Below are 14,608 nucleotides of genomic sequence, written 5' to 3'. Positions count from 1 at the left end.
GGAGCCCCGAAGCCTCTTTGGGACGAGTTCGATGGCGCCCTTTCTGAGCATCGCCTTTACCTCCAGGAGAAGTTGAGGGACGTGAAGTTCTTTCCTGGCCACGGGGGGGACGCGCGGGCACCTTCTTTGAAACTCGAGCGCGTGGCCCCGGGCCAGGGCGTCCAGCACCCAACGGTCGGTGGAGATGGACTCCCACACGCTGACGAAGCCCGCCAGCCGGCCTCCCACCGGGGTGCTTCGGTGGGGGCCCGACCCCACGGCCGTTTCAATCCTGCTTGGACGCGGCCTTGCCGCCTTGACCTCCTTGGCGACGACGGCGGGGTCCGCTAGACTTGCCTCGTCCTCTGTAGGCCTCTTGCGACGACGAGCGGGCCGCTTGACGGTAGGAAGCGAAACCGCCGCCGGAACCTTTGGAGGCGCCCTTGCCTCCGCCGCTCCGAAAGGGCGTCCGTCGTTGCAGGACTCCAAGGGCCCGGGCCGTCTCCGTATCCGCCTTGATGGCCTGAAGGGAATCGTCCACCGTCTTCCCAAACAGGTTGTTCCAGTCGAAGGGCATGTCCAGGACTCTGGTCTGGACGTCCTGCCGGAAGTCCGTAGCTTTGAGCCATCCACGACGTCGAAGGCAAACGCCGTTGCCCAGCTGGCGGAACCCAGTGTCGGCGATGTCCGTCGCCACGGTGATGGCGTGGTCCGAGGCCACCTCACCTTCCTGCAGGATCTCAAGGGCCTCCGCCCTCTTGTCGTCCGGCAGAAAATCCAGCAGGGGAGCCATCTTGTACCAGAGCTCCCTGTCGTAGCGGGCCACGATAGCCAAGGCGTTGGCCGCTTTAATCGTCGTCGCTGCCGACGAGATGACTCTACGCCCCATAGTATCCAATTTCTTTCCCTCGCCGTCCGGCGGGGAAGTCGATGTGGAGGTCGCACCCCCCCCCGCTTTCTTCCTGGCTGCCGCGGAGACGACGGAGTCCGGGGTAGGCTGCGCCCGGAGGCATAGGGGGGCCGTGTCCGGGACCCGGTACTTTTTCTCGTACCGGTCTCTTCTAGCTGGCGTCGTGGAAGGGTTCTTGAGGAGGGAAAGGCCCTCATCCCAAATGTCGTCCAACAGAGGCACTGCGAGGACAGTCTTCCTCTTGGCCTCGCGCCGCTGATAAAGGAAGCCTTCCTTTTTCTTCTCCTCAGGGCAGAGTTGGAAAAGCTCGGAAGCCCTGGAGATCATGGAGTGGAAAGATCCGATCTCGTCGGGCGGAGAGGCCCTGGTGGGAGGCGACGACGGAAAATCCTCGTCGTATGCCTCGTCGTCCGTACCCGTCGCTGCCGTGTCAGTCCCCGTATCATCCCCTCGGGTGGACGGGGAGGAGGGCTGGAAGGGGCGCGACGGTTGAAAAGGAGGTGGTGGATGGATCCTTCTTTTCTTGGTAGGGGGAACACCAGAAGGTCCCGGTTCTGGATCCCCCGACGGGAGAGGTTCCTCCGTCGGTAACGGTAGCCTCGTCCTTATCTCGGAGCATAAGGACTGTATGGCCAACAAAATGGCCGCCGAGTTGTCTTGCGGCGCTGGCAGAGGGGAATCCGACGGGCGAGCAGGGGCCCCGTCGGTATCCTCGACGATGTCGTCGTCGTCACCTGCGTCGGGGTCCATTCCGACGGGCTGGCCTTCTTCCACGCCTAGGCCGTGGCTTAAGACCTCGATCAGCTCCTCTTCTGAGGTTGAGGCCGACTCTACGACGACGCCCTGCCCCCCCTTCTTCCCCACGGGGGGTTTCACGGGGGTCCTATCGATGGGCACAAAGGAAGACTCCCTCCGAGGAGGCAGGGAGATTCTGGGCCCTGAGGTCGCCACCACTGGTGCAGCCACCACAGGCTGAGCCAGGGCCGCCGCGACCGTTTCGATAGAGGGCTTGGTCGGATGGATCAAGGCCTTCACCACCTTAGGTGCGCTCACCGCCTTATCCTTGAGGGAGGGGGCACTGCCACGCTCCTCCTCTGCCTTAGAGCTCGACCGGGGCCTCTCCAGGAGCTTCGCCGGGTGCTCGGCCTTCCTCTTACCCGACCCAGAGCGTTGGCTCGTGGTTGATGGTGCCGGGGAGGGTGCGCCCTGCCTGGCGCCCGTAGAGCCCGACCGTTCGGCGCTCCCGGTGCCAGCGGACTCGCGGTGCTTGGCCTTATGTTGGGCCCCCGTCGCCGGGGCGCCCTCAAAGGTCTTAGAAGACCGCTCGGATTTCTTCTTCTTCTCGCCAGACGGGCTCTTACCCTCCAGCCAGTTGGCGAGACGTTGATGGCGGTCCTTCATGGTCCGTTCCGACATGTTGCCGCAAAACGCACAGTCCTTCTCCACGTGCGTCTTGTCCTCATGAAGGCAGTAAAGGCAGAAAGAGTGTTCGTCCTCCTTGAAGACGTTCTGCAGCTGGCATCCAGGGCAGACCCTGAACAGCTTTCCGGGCGTCGAGCTTCCCTTCTCCTGGGCCATCTCCGAGACCGGGCCTGAGAAGCTTCTGGAGTCCTCCGAAGTGTAGCTCGACGAAATCTTCACCCTTGAGGGGCACAGATGAATCCGACACGGGTCCCCGTTGATCGGATGTAGAATCGGTGGAGCTTGAGGCTCTTTTGACCGAAAGAAGCGAAGTTTTTTGTAAAAAGCGCGAAAAAATAGCACTAACGCTCGAGAGCAATAGCACGAGGATCCCAACACATGAACGTGCGGTAAAAATCTGAAGATGGCTGCCAGAGGCGGTGCTTAGGTAGAGGGCAGTCATTGGCTGTGGTCAGTATGACGCAGAGACCAGTGATTGGTTATTACTACGAAAGACAGATCAGAAACGAAACTGATACTGGTTTTTTCTTTACCGAGGATTCCCAGCCTGACGACGGGGAATATTCATGAGCATGTGAATCCATGCCAGACCCCATGCTGGAGAAAGTGTATTCCATTATGGAATTTGATCTAAACCATGTGTTGGAGGTCACATTTACCTGATCCTCCAATTGATCAACAATCATAATGTCCTCCATTGTTATGACAGAGTGGAACAATTTCATGTAAAATATGCAGCACTGTGGCCCTATTTAGAGGGGGGTGCCAATCTATGTCAGACACAGACCTCATCTGCGGTGCCCTTATCGTTATGGCTTAGCATGCTATTCTTATAATAAACCTCCACAATGTTTTCAACGCACCACTTGTAATTGTGCATCACTAATGTTGCGAGACCCATGTCCACTTGCATCAAACATACTTTTTATCGCTTCTAAAGCACCGTCCCTTACACCCACAAGGTTTTTTTTTTCTTCAGAGTGCTTTGGCCACTCACTAGAACCCAAAGTGCCGCTCTTATTATTCAGGTGTCTAGGATCACCAGCATCATCACAAATATTTGCGAATATCATTTACATGCAGAGATTCTGTAGCATGATTTGAATTGAGTAAATGCCCACTATGATGGATTCCTGTCATTTTGTTCACCATGACCTCAGGATGCATTGTCCGAATTCCCTGAAGAGACTGGTCTCCAGCTGCCGTATTTTTTTCTGAATCACCATGCACTGGTGTTGGTTTAATGTTAAGGAGATTGGCATCATTGTGTTTGATACACCCATTCTTCACCATTGATTTATTTTTCCGAGCATACATTACAGATACAATTTTCAATTTTTAGTGCTTAAACTTCATTTTATTTCTGTGCTTTGCGGTGTAAGCGATCTGCATCTATATCATTTTCTGTTACATTGTATTCACCACCAGTTACTTCAGCACCAAGTGCCACCGCTTGCATAGTTCCTTTCGCTTTGCTAGTTAGTCTTCCTCGCATATTTTGTTCCACTTCCTTATACACATGAATGTCTATCACTCATCTTAATGTCAGTGTTGATACCACAGTCCGTAAAAGACCTCCTGCCTCGAGCGACTCTTATGCAGTAATACGGATTGAAAATCAATTTTTCTTTCCATTTGTTCACATTTTCCTATTAGTATAATCAATGGGTTTTCAAAAGGCTCAATGTTTCCATAGACGATATACTCGTCAAACTCACATTTAAGTGATGTGAATTATTAAGATTCTCCTCTCTTGTACACACATCTTCTGTCATGAACACCCCATCGAGTGTCACAGTGATCTGACTTCATGTGACCGTCTCCCTGACATTACACCTCTTTCCACTAATTCAACTTCTGAGGATCACCCTGAATCAGCTTGTACATCAAGTCAATGGAATGGGCGAGATCTTATGACCCCAACCCCCCCACCACTCATTCTCAAAGGGATTCAAGTCCATTAGCAGGACATCAGAACATTCATCATGCAGGTTTCCACTTGTTAGGCATTGGTTTTCATTCACCTCATGCACACACATGACATTCAATTTGTCAACACATGGTTCACTGCATGGCTCGATAGATGCACTGTTAATAAAAGCCACATTTGGAGCAGCGATTGTCATAGGATTTTTCAGTCACCTCTATAATTGTGCTGCTGTTAGCGCTTGAAGTACACATTGCCCCCTCAATCCATTTTGACCCAATGTACGGTAATATTTCACTTAAATCTGTCATAAACTCTTGTACTGAAATAATCTCAATGACATTAAGGAATTTGGTAATTTTTGATACTTTCAATCCCACCCCAGTACCAGGCTTACTAATATATTTGGGGCGTAAGTTTGATTCACCCTCTGCGGGTACGCACGCCAACGAGGGGATTGCAGGGTTAGTAGAGTTTGCTATTTTGAAGGTGGTTCAGGTGGTTTAGAGGGGAATGTGTCAACATGACTCGCCATCTTTGCGTGATCAGGCAAACCCCGCCTCTGCCGACAGATTATCGGTTGTCGCATCTGGGCCTTCAGCCATGGATATCTGCTACAGTGTCCCAATTAATATTCTTGATCAGCCAGGCAATGTCAGATGTAAAGTAACTGAGCAATCCAAATAGATGACCAAATGTTATTTAATGCCATCCTAAAAAGAGCCGCAGATCATTTTCAGATCTCTACACAAGAGGACTCTTAACTTCGTTAAGGATATTCTCAAAGAAAAGCCTCCCACTAGTCAGGCTTCTCAACTGTTAGGGAGAATTCTCAGAAATGTGCTAATTCCCTTCTACCTTAGAGACCCCCAGCTCCTTTTTGCTGGACTTTAGGACCTTACATTTCTAACCTGGAGACAGACCTTTTTCCCACTCTCTCATGTATTTGTCTGTGATTTGGACTCTGTTTCTTTTTGACTTTGGAGTCTGACAAACTCCACGGGCATCATCTTTACATTGTGGCACAGCACCTTCAGTGCTGTGGCCCAGGGAAATCTCTTAAGATTTCCTAAAGGTTTAAAACCCTTCTCTTGGTTAAACTACTGTTTCCAAGAACAGTGAAGTGAAATTGACTTTACTTACATTTTGTAACTTTCTAGACCCAGCACACACTATCTTACAATAGGGTGCTGGAGGAGTTACTTAGTATCCCCCTTGTCTAGTTTCTTAAGTAACATTTTTATGTTACCCTTTCTACAATTAATGGCTGTGGCAGTGGTTTAATTTTTATTACCATTGTATGTTTTTACTGCAGGCTGCAATTGCAGCTGCAGTTAAGACACCCATTGAGTGCCCATTTGGTCAAAATGGCCCGGTCGTCTTTCTTCACCATTTCTAGCGGGAAAGATCCCTCTTGAGATTTACTCAGAAAGGGACCAAACCTGGTCTGGCGCACAGTTTTCTCTTCGGCGGGATTCACAAGTGAAACCAGCCTCTGGCTCCAGTATGTCTGGCAGGGGCAGTAAGGGAGGGAGGTGCCCGAAACTCCCAGTGCTTGATCCCCTTGGTTACAGGCATGCACTCCTAGGTGATTGGCTGGCTGGCTTTCCGCTATGGAGAGCCAGCCTGCTGTGTGACCGACAGCTAGGCTGGAATTAATTGGAGAAACCTGCATAAAAGGCAAGGCTTTTTCTCTTGGACGGCAGAGTCGACCACTGGACGAAGGAATCCGAAGAAGAACTTGGAAGAGATGCCTGCTGCGACTCCTGGACCGTTGGTTTGCCAGGTGAAGCTCTGCTGCTGTGCTGAAGCTCAGAATTCATCTTGACTAGAGAAGCCCTGCAACAAACTACTTCTCACCTTGAGTTGGTGGAACCAAATCAACTCCAAAGGGAACTCCTTTGGACATGCTCTCTGAGCTGGCTGTACTTCCACCGCCGCTGGAACCGAAGTGCCAGGGAGAGTAACACCAAATGTCACTTTTAAGACAGACCCCAGCATGTTGGAAGATCCTCCGGACTCCTAGTAAGCAGGACTGACCAAGCCTGACCCTAGATGCGAAGTCCACAGTGGTATCCGTGAGACCGAAGTGGTGTTATTTGCTGAGACGCGAGCAGCTGAAACCGCGAAGTGCTGCTGAATAGAAGTTGGTCCTTTTCTGCCGCTGACCATCCCGTTGTAGGAGTCCCCACGACTGAGGCCCAGGAACAACAGGATCTACAGAGCCACACAGGAACAGAAGCCAGCTAGAACCATTTCTTCTAACCAAAGGTACTGTACAGTCTGAGAAAAGATAGCTCCCATCTTGTAGCCTTACTGGATCTCAGTTTTTTAAAATGTATTATTAAGTCTATTAAAGTTTACATAAAACCAAACTGAGCAAGTTTATCAATGTCATAACTATAGAATTCATCAAACATTCCCCACCAATACTACCACCCCCAATCTCAACAAAGTAATAATAACTATCCGAACCATCATCACTATTCATCTAAAAATCTTCCCCACATTTGATCAAACAATTTATTTGTTTTTATTTGTTTTGTTTCTGCGAAGAACAATCCTCTCAATTCTGGAAACCTGCCTCAAGTCCTCCACCCACCCTGAAAAGGTTGGTCTCATCACATTTCCATTTCCTCAAAATAATTCTCTTTGCCGAGTTTGCATCCCTGAAAAACCAGTATTTCATCGGGTGAGTTCTTCCACCTTATCATCCTCACCCAAGATGACAGTATTGTAGTCAAAATCTTCTTGCAATAATAAAACCTCATTAATCTTCTTAACGACTTCTCTCCAAAACGTCCTCAATTCATAACAATCCCAGATCATATGCTCAAAAGAGCCAATTGCATGTTTACACCTCCAACAAGCCTCTGTATCAATCACTCCTCTCGCATAAAGTCTTTGGAGAGTCCAAAACACCCTATTAAGAATTTTGCTTTGTCGGCTTTGCTCTCCTAGATTAATGGAAGTCAGGGTCACATTTTTACAAATATATCTCCATCTGTTCAGACATATCCGAGCCAAGTATCTCAGATTCGTCTTCGTTACTACTGTAGAGTTGTTTGCATCTTCTACCTCTCACAAGCCACCCAGCTTGTGGCCCTGCATTGATTCTACTTTGTTCTACAAAGACTTCTAAACATTGTGCAAGACTCTTACTTACCTGCAAGAAGTGCTTCAGATCACCAATACTTTTGCCCAATTGACATTGGCTGGCCTGGCTCCCTGAATGACTCTCCTCCTCTGCTTGTGTTTTACCTTCCCTCCAGGAAAGTGTTAACTTGCTTTGCATTGGGGGTTCAAGAGTACTTACATGCTTCAGAATATTTGTCTGATCTCTTGTTTTATTCTAAAATCTCTTTACTTTGACACTCATTTCAGTATTGCTCCAAACGTACCATTGATACATTAATGTCCACAGTGTCTGAGCTATTTAAGTCACCTGAGGATGTAGGCGGTGCCTGTGTGCCATCCCAAATGAGTATTTTCTGATTTAGAGAAACTAAGAGTGTGTATTCTGGAGTGTAGTTGTGTTTTACTATTATATTGCCCCTTCTGAAGAAGGCGTATCCAAACGGACTTGGATAATAAATAGTTTAATCAAGAAACCTTGTTTCTAAGAGTTTATTTGGATACTTGTTACTGTGAATCTCTGCAACTACCCTAGTGCTCACATTGACCCCTCTTGAGATCTGCTTGGCTGCTCAGCCACACTACCAACCTGTGTAGTTCAGACTTGTATCAAAGGTTGGGTGCCTCTTGCCAGGAGGTCAAGGTTGTTGTAGTGCACCCAAAGGGTGCTGCTCCAAATCTTGCCTAACAATAGGTATCCAAGTATACACTTAGACTTCGCGTTATAGTATATATATATATTTTATATATTTTATATATACACAAGGATTAGACAATCTTTAAAAAGCAGCAACTACAAATAACATGAATCCTAAAAGTTAGGATTCAATTCAACAAGAGCAATAAAGCAGGTGAGTAACTTTTCATACATGATACATATTCCAGCACAGCGAGTGATGTCATTTGAGGTCAGTAATAACACTTATTCACGATCACATTGCAATATTGAGTTATAAGAAGGGAAAGTGAGTTTAATCAGAACATATTTTGTACTTTGGAAAACAGATTCTCCGAGAGGGATGTAGGCAGTCTTTGATCCCGGCAATAATAGTGTTCAACAATTAAAACATGTTAGGGAACACGCACTTCCAAAGCCAATAGGTTCGGAAAGGGGGCCTTTAGGGAGCCATGACAGCCAAAGTTAATGGGCTAGTTCCAAGTTCTGATGCTCTCTCCTTCGAAAATGTTTTAGAGAAGTCAGTAGTTCAAATGGAAAAAAATCGCAGAAGCTTAAGAGGTGCCATCTTGAAGAAGCACAAGCTGCAAGGCCATTGTAAGTGAGTTGAGGTTAACCCTAAAGAGGGTAAAATAGCACTCCCCAAGCTAGGAAGCAGTACAAATGGCAAACGGTAGATGTACCCCAAGCTCCACAGTACCTGTGAACTGAATATGTTCCAGCTGAATGCCTTCTTGTTGCAGTGTAGCAGACCATCATTCCTAGTCCATGGTCGAGGTGACGAAAGGGAGGCCATCTGGTGGTCGTCTGCGGCAGCACTCAAAGGGGGGCTCTGCAGCAATGGATTCTCCTCGATTCAGCAGCCCTTTGTGGTTCTGGATGCCCACAATGTTTTTGCCGGATTCGCACTTCCTTAGACAATGCAATCGATAACGGTCACGGGTCCCCGGGCATTGGGATTCTGCAACCTTGGAGTCGCAGCAAGTCAGGGGTTGCGCCAGAATGAAGCTAGTCTTAAGGCTAGTTGGTCACACCAGCCCAAGGGAGGAGGTTGTTCCGTACGGGTCTTCCCAGTCAAACCGAAATTGGGGTCAGCCGCTGCAGGGCTTCACCGGGCACTTTGTGGTCCAGGAGGGTGCTACTGGCATCTATTCACATCTTCATCGGATGTTGTCCTCCAGTAGTTGACTGACTAGTGCCAAAAACCTCACCTTTAAAGCAGGTTCCCAATCATTCACAGCCCTAGGCTGTCAATCACTCAGTGTGGCTGTCCTCCTGGACAGCCAGACAGACAATCAGAACTGGTTTCATTCGGGCACAAGGCACACCTAGAGACAAAGGACAGGGAAGGTTCGGGACCCTCCCTAACTTCCTGCAGTTCCAGGCACACTTGCGCCTGTGTGGGCTTCAGGGCTGGAGCCCGCCAAAGGCAAAATGCACAAAGGACTCAAACCCGATTCAAACAGAGTAAAAGCCCAGAAGGAACTAACTGACCAAAAATGGCGAAAAAAATAAGACTGGGGCCATTTTGAGAAAATGGTCACCCTTGGGTGCTGTACTGCACCAGAGGAATCAGCCTGTAGATACATGGCACAGGGTAGTAAAAAAGAAAATCCTGCCACCAGCCATTCAAGTTAGTTATTGTAACAATGCTACATGAGAAGTGGGATCAAAGAGTTACTATGTAACCCCCTATCCCCTGTACTCCGAATAGGGTGGTGTGTGCTGGACCCCCCAAAAGAAAGGGTAAGACAGGAGTCAACCTACTATTCTTGGGAACAGTAGTTCATCCAAGAAGATGTAGTTAAACATTAAGAGAAGTTCAAGGGACTTCTCAGTGGCACAGCACAAAAAGCCGATGCCTATGAAGTTTAGACTCCATTAAACAGTAAGAAACACACAAATCCTAGTCAGAAAAAACACGAGAGTGAGTAAAAAGTCCCACTCATTCAGGAGTTAAATTTAAAAAGCTCCGAGTCCAGCAAAAGAGCTGGGGGTCTCTAAGGTTAAAAGGAATTGGCACAGGAATTAAACTGTTCCTTAACACCGAGTACATCTGGATTCTAGATGATCACTGATTGACTTTCATTAGGAGTTTTAAAATGTTAACAGTATATTATGTATTAGAAGCTTGGCCTTTCATACGAGTTATGCTAGATGTTTAATTACATGGCCTTACATGAAAATGACAGTTAAATGTTATAACTGAACTCGAATTTTATAACTTTAAAATGTATACAATTGTTTTAGAATAGGAAAGTGTTCATCATCACATCTCTGCATGTACTAAGAAGGAATGTACGGGTTGCAATATTTCACTTTGAAAGTAACCCATTTCGTTACAAAATCAACATCTTACAATGTAATTAAACAGGAATTAAAATCTATGGTATTAAGTGGTTGTAATTATTGTTATGTGAACTTAACACAAGCTTGTGCTATAAGGCGGCTTGTAATGCACTATATAAAGTAAAGATTAAATATACACTTACCTGAGCTGGATACCGAACTGGTTGTACTTGTTGAGTGACTATGGTCCATAGCAGGGCTGGTAGAATTACTATTACTAGTATTTGTTCCTTCATCTGTTGTTTTCTTGAAGAAGTTATGCTGCAGTGCATAGAATGGTGTGATCCTCGATTTGGGATCATAGTCAAGCATCCGCAGAATCAAATCTTTAAACTTCAGATAGTCTGATGGTGAGTGACCCTGTTCACCTGCTCTGCGACCACCAGGGCCACCTGTTTCAACACCTAGAACTTCATGAAGTCTTCGAGTACCTGGCACTTTATAGTCCTACAATGAAATACATAAAATGATTGCCATTGTTAAACTGACAGAAAATAAGACCAGTGCCCACATTCCAAAAATGGAGCCAGATGAGAAAAAAACATGAACTGCCACTAATACAATATAAGCCTTATGATCCACCAAACCCCCTTGTTAAATGTAAAACCAGAGTTCTACAGTGTACCAGATTGAAAGCTAGAGTTTTCAAAAGATTTTTCCAGAATTTCTAAAACATTGCCCTGTTAAGAGGGGAGGGTGGGAAGAATCTCAGGTCGGATAGGGGTTTAGTGTCAGATTATCAACTCAGTTTGCAGATGTAGTTTTGGAAATGAGGCATTTATCATTATGTGCAGCTTATGTATTATTTCATTGTGTGTTTTGTGGAACCCTACAAGCCACCTTCAACCTGCTTCACAGCAAAAGCAGGTGTCAGCCGTGTGCACAACTGCATGACAGAGCATTACATCGGGACAAATTCCACTAGTATGAAGGATGCGGTGAGAGGAATACATCAATACACATTTAAAAAGAGCTAAGTGTTTTAAAGTGTTGGATATTTTAGTAAACGCCTCAGTGTACGGATTTTATTCTGACCCATGTCCAGTACATTTTTTGACTTTCCAAGGGGAAAGCTCGGCAGAGTAACCAAACCTATAATCTAAGGAGGGAAGCAGGATTGGGGGGGTGGGGGGGGGAGGTACAGTCTCGCATCCAACAGCAAACAATAAGGGAATACTCACTGTATGTAACAATAAAAAGTTACTCACTGTAGTGACTGACACAATCTTAGTCCATAGTCCTTTTCCACTGTACTGCATGGTCGCCCATGCACAGGGACAGGACCCATTTTCATACATGCCAACCTTTTAGATTCCCCCCGTCAGCCCCCCGAAAGGGAGATTTGTTCACGAAAATTGGGAGCATGACATTTCCCCATTCAATTGCATCGGGGTTAGGGATATTTTAGGCGGTAGACAGTAAAAAAATAGCAACTTTTTTTTAAACAGTAAAATCGAGAGTCTCCCGTGTAAATTGGAAGGGTTGGCATGTATGCATTTTGCATCGCAAAATTGAGCTATTCTCCTTTAGATTTAGTGCATGTGGAGACATTGGCATAACCATGCCCAGCCAGCAGCACTCAGTCCAGTTTGTATCATCGCACAGGAGACAGTCTAGCCTGTCAGGTTTTTATTATGGGGGATGGAAGTTGGGTCATATGTAGGAAAGAGGACTATGGATTAGTAATGGTTCAGTCACTAAGTGAGTATCTTTAATACTGCTAGGTCCCATCCCCTTCCTTCCATACTGCATGGGCGATTTCAACACCCCATTTCTCAGGCAGGGCGACAACTGGTTATAAATTATTTGCACTCAATACCAAAAACGTGTGACCCTAGTAAAAATAAAATCCTACCCTGATCTAGTTTCTTTTAACAATACCCCAGGAAAAACAAATCTACCTTGGGACACATGAATGTAAGGTAGAAATTATTACCGATTTAAAACTTAAGACATGAAAAACAAAAATAGCATTGGTCATTTGTTATAAATATCCATCAACAATACCAAACGCCTATTTGCCACCAAATTAATGGTTGCAATATAAACAAATAACCACCCTATGTGGAACCTAGCACCAAAGAACCAAATACATGTATAACTGACCACAATTCTAATTTCTGTGCTAATTCCCTTCAACCTTAGAGACCCCAAGCTCTTTAGCTGTGTTTTAGGACTTTTTAATTTTAACCCTGGAGCGAGTGCGCTTTTTTTGCTCACTCATGTATTTTGATCTGTTTTGAATTATGTGTTTCCTTTAATTTTGGAGTATGACAAACTCCATAGGCATCTACTTTTTGTATGGTGACAGCATCTTCAGTGCAGTGTCAGAAATCCTTTAGGTTTCTATTAAGGTTTAAATGACTTTTCTTGGTGACCTGCAGTTCCCAAGAATAGTAAAGTGAAATTGACTTTACTTACCATTTCTCTGTATGTCCAGCACACCCCATCGTATGTGGACTGCTGGGGGGGTGGGGCGAGGGAAGAAGTTACTTAGTAGTCCCTTTTCCTACTTCCTCATGTAAAATATGTTGTTACCCTCACCACTTTAAATGGCGGGTGGCAGTGGTTTAATGTTCCTACCATTGTGCTTTTCTACCGCAGGCTGAACCTCAGCTGCAGTATAGCACCCATGGGTGACCATTTTGTCAAAATGGCCCAGTCTTCTTTTTTCGACATTTTCTGTTTGTGAGGTCTTTCTTGGGTTTTACTCTGTGCGTCGAGGTATAGTTGACCCCTTTGTTCGTTTTGGCTTTGGCTGGCTTCAGTACTGAAACCCGCCTCTAGCTCCAGTGTCTGCAAGGGAAAGAAGTGAGGGACGTGCCCAAACTCCCCTTTGTCTCCAGGGCAACCTGAAAGCACCAGTCCTGATTGGCTGGCTGCCTGTCCTTGCAGGACAGCCCCATGCTGTGTGACAGCTAGGATGTGCATGAATGAGAGAAACCCACTTAAAAGGCAAGGGTTTTAGGATTGAAGACAGTTGACCACTGGGAAGAACAACCCAATGAAGAAACTTAAAGCTTGCAGCATCCTCCTGGACCGTTGAACTGCCAGGTGAAGCCTGGCTGCTGCTCTGAAACTCCTTTTTTCCCTTGGGTTAGTGAGACCAACTAACCCAGAGGGGAACTTTGCTAGAAGACCTTGCACCACTGGCTGTACTTCTTTGCGGCTGCAGGAACCGAGTGCCAGGGGTCGAGAAATCCATAGACGAGTGCAACGTCTGTAAGCCGGCCAAAAGCTCCAGGAAGCTCCTCAAGACCCTCCAGAAGCAGGACGACTAGAGCTTGAGTCCCCTCACCAGAGCGCAGGACTCCAGGAAGCCCAACCTGTTTCCAAGATCTGCGGTGGTGCTATTTACCGATCGATGAAACTGCAAAGTGCTGCTGATCCGAAAAGAGCCCTTAGCTGCTGCCGACCATCGAATTGTTGCCGCAGGAGTCCCCAGGCGTCCTCCCTCTTGTCCACACGACTGAGGACCAGGAACCTAGGAACTGCATCGCTGCAACCAGTCAGGAGCCAGAGCTGGTCCCTTTTCTTCTAACCAAAGGTACTGTTCTGACTTTGGGGTACTTACCTCTGTCTGGAGCTTGCTTTTTTCAACTGAGACTTGCAGAAGCTGCTTTTCTAGAGTTGATCTCAGCTCTAACTTTTACAAATGTAACAGTTTGTGACCGAACAGTGATCTTTCTACAACAAACTCTCTAACTTTGTGCAAGACCTTTTACTATCAAAGAAGTGCCTCAGCTCCATACACTTTGCTCCAATTGACTTTGGCTGTCCTGGCTCCCTGCAGACTCTTCTATTCCATTGAGACTTTGATTCACACTGTCCCTCATAAGCGATGCATTGGTTTTAACCTAATATGGCTGGGAAAGGCTTTTATCTAGACTTTATTGGATGTGGATGATTTAAAGTGCTCACATGCTAGGAGAACCTGTTTTAACCGTGTTCCTTTCTACCAACCTCACTCCATCCAAATGTACAATTGATATATACATGCCATTACTGTCCTAGTTCGTGAAGTCACCTCACGGTGTACAAAGTGTGTATGAAGAATCTATAAAGAGTATCTATTTGCTTGGTATTGATTCTGGAAGTGTACTTTTATATTGCACATTGCCCTTTTTAAAGAATGCTTATTTTAAAATAACAAATGGCATGCATTACTTACCGTAGTAGCATTTCTGATTGAATCTGGTTAGTCACATGC

At 46.5% G+C, this 14,608-nt stretch overlaps 1 protein-coding gene across 1 annotated transcript in view; it reads right to left on the bottom strand.

Moving 5' to 3' along the window:
* Positions 1-14,608, bottom strand: part of LOC138452392 (dual specificity tyrosine-phosphorylation-regulated kinase 1B-like) — a 526,499-nt gene that overhangs the window by 64,601 nt on the left and 447,290 nt on the right. The window contains exon 9 of the mRNA XM_069604969.1: positions 10,542-10,845. Coding sequence (XP_069461070.1) covers positions 10,542-10,845 — 304 coding nt within the window. The remainder of the gene's footprint in view (positions 1-10,541; positions 10,846-14,608) is intronic.

The sequence above is a fragment of the Ambystoma mexicanum genome, chromosome 1p (assembly GCF_040938575.1).
Source record: "Ambystoma mexicanum isolate Mex_15411 chromosome 1p, UKY_AmexF1_1, whole genome shotgun sequence".
NCBI lineage: Eukaryota > Metazoa > Chordata > Amphibia > Caudata > Ambystomatidae > Ambystoma > Ambystoma mexicanum.
This window is presented reverse-complemented; position numbering and strand designations above follow the sequence as displayed.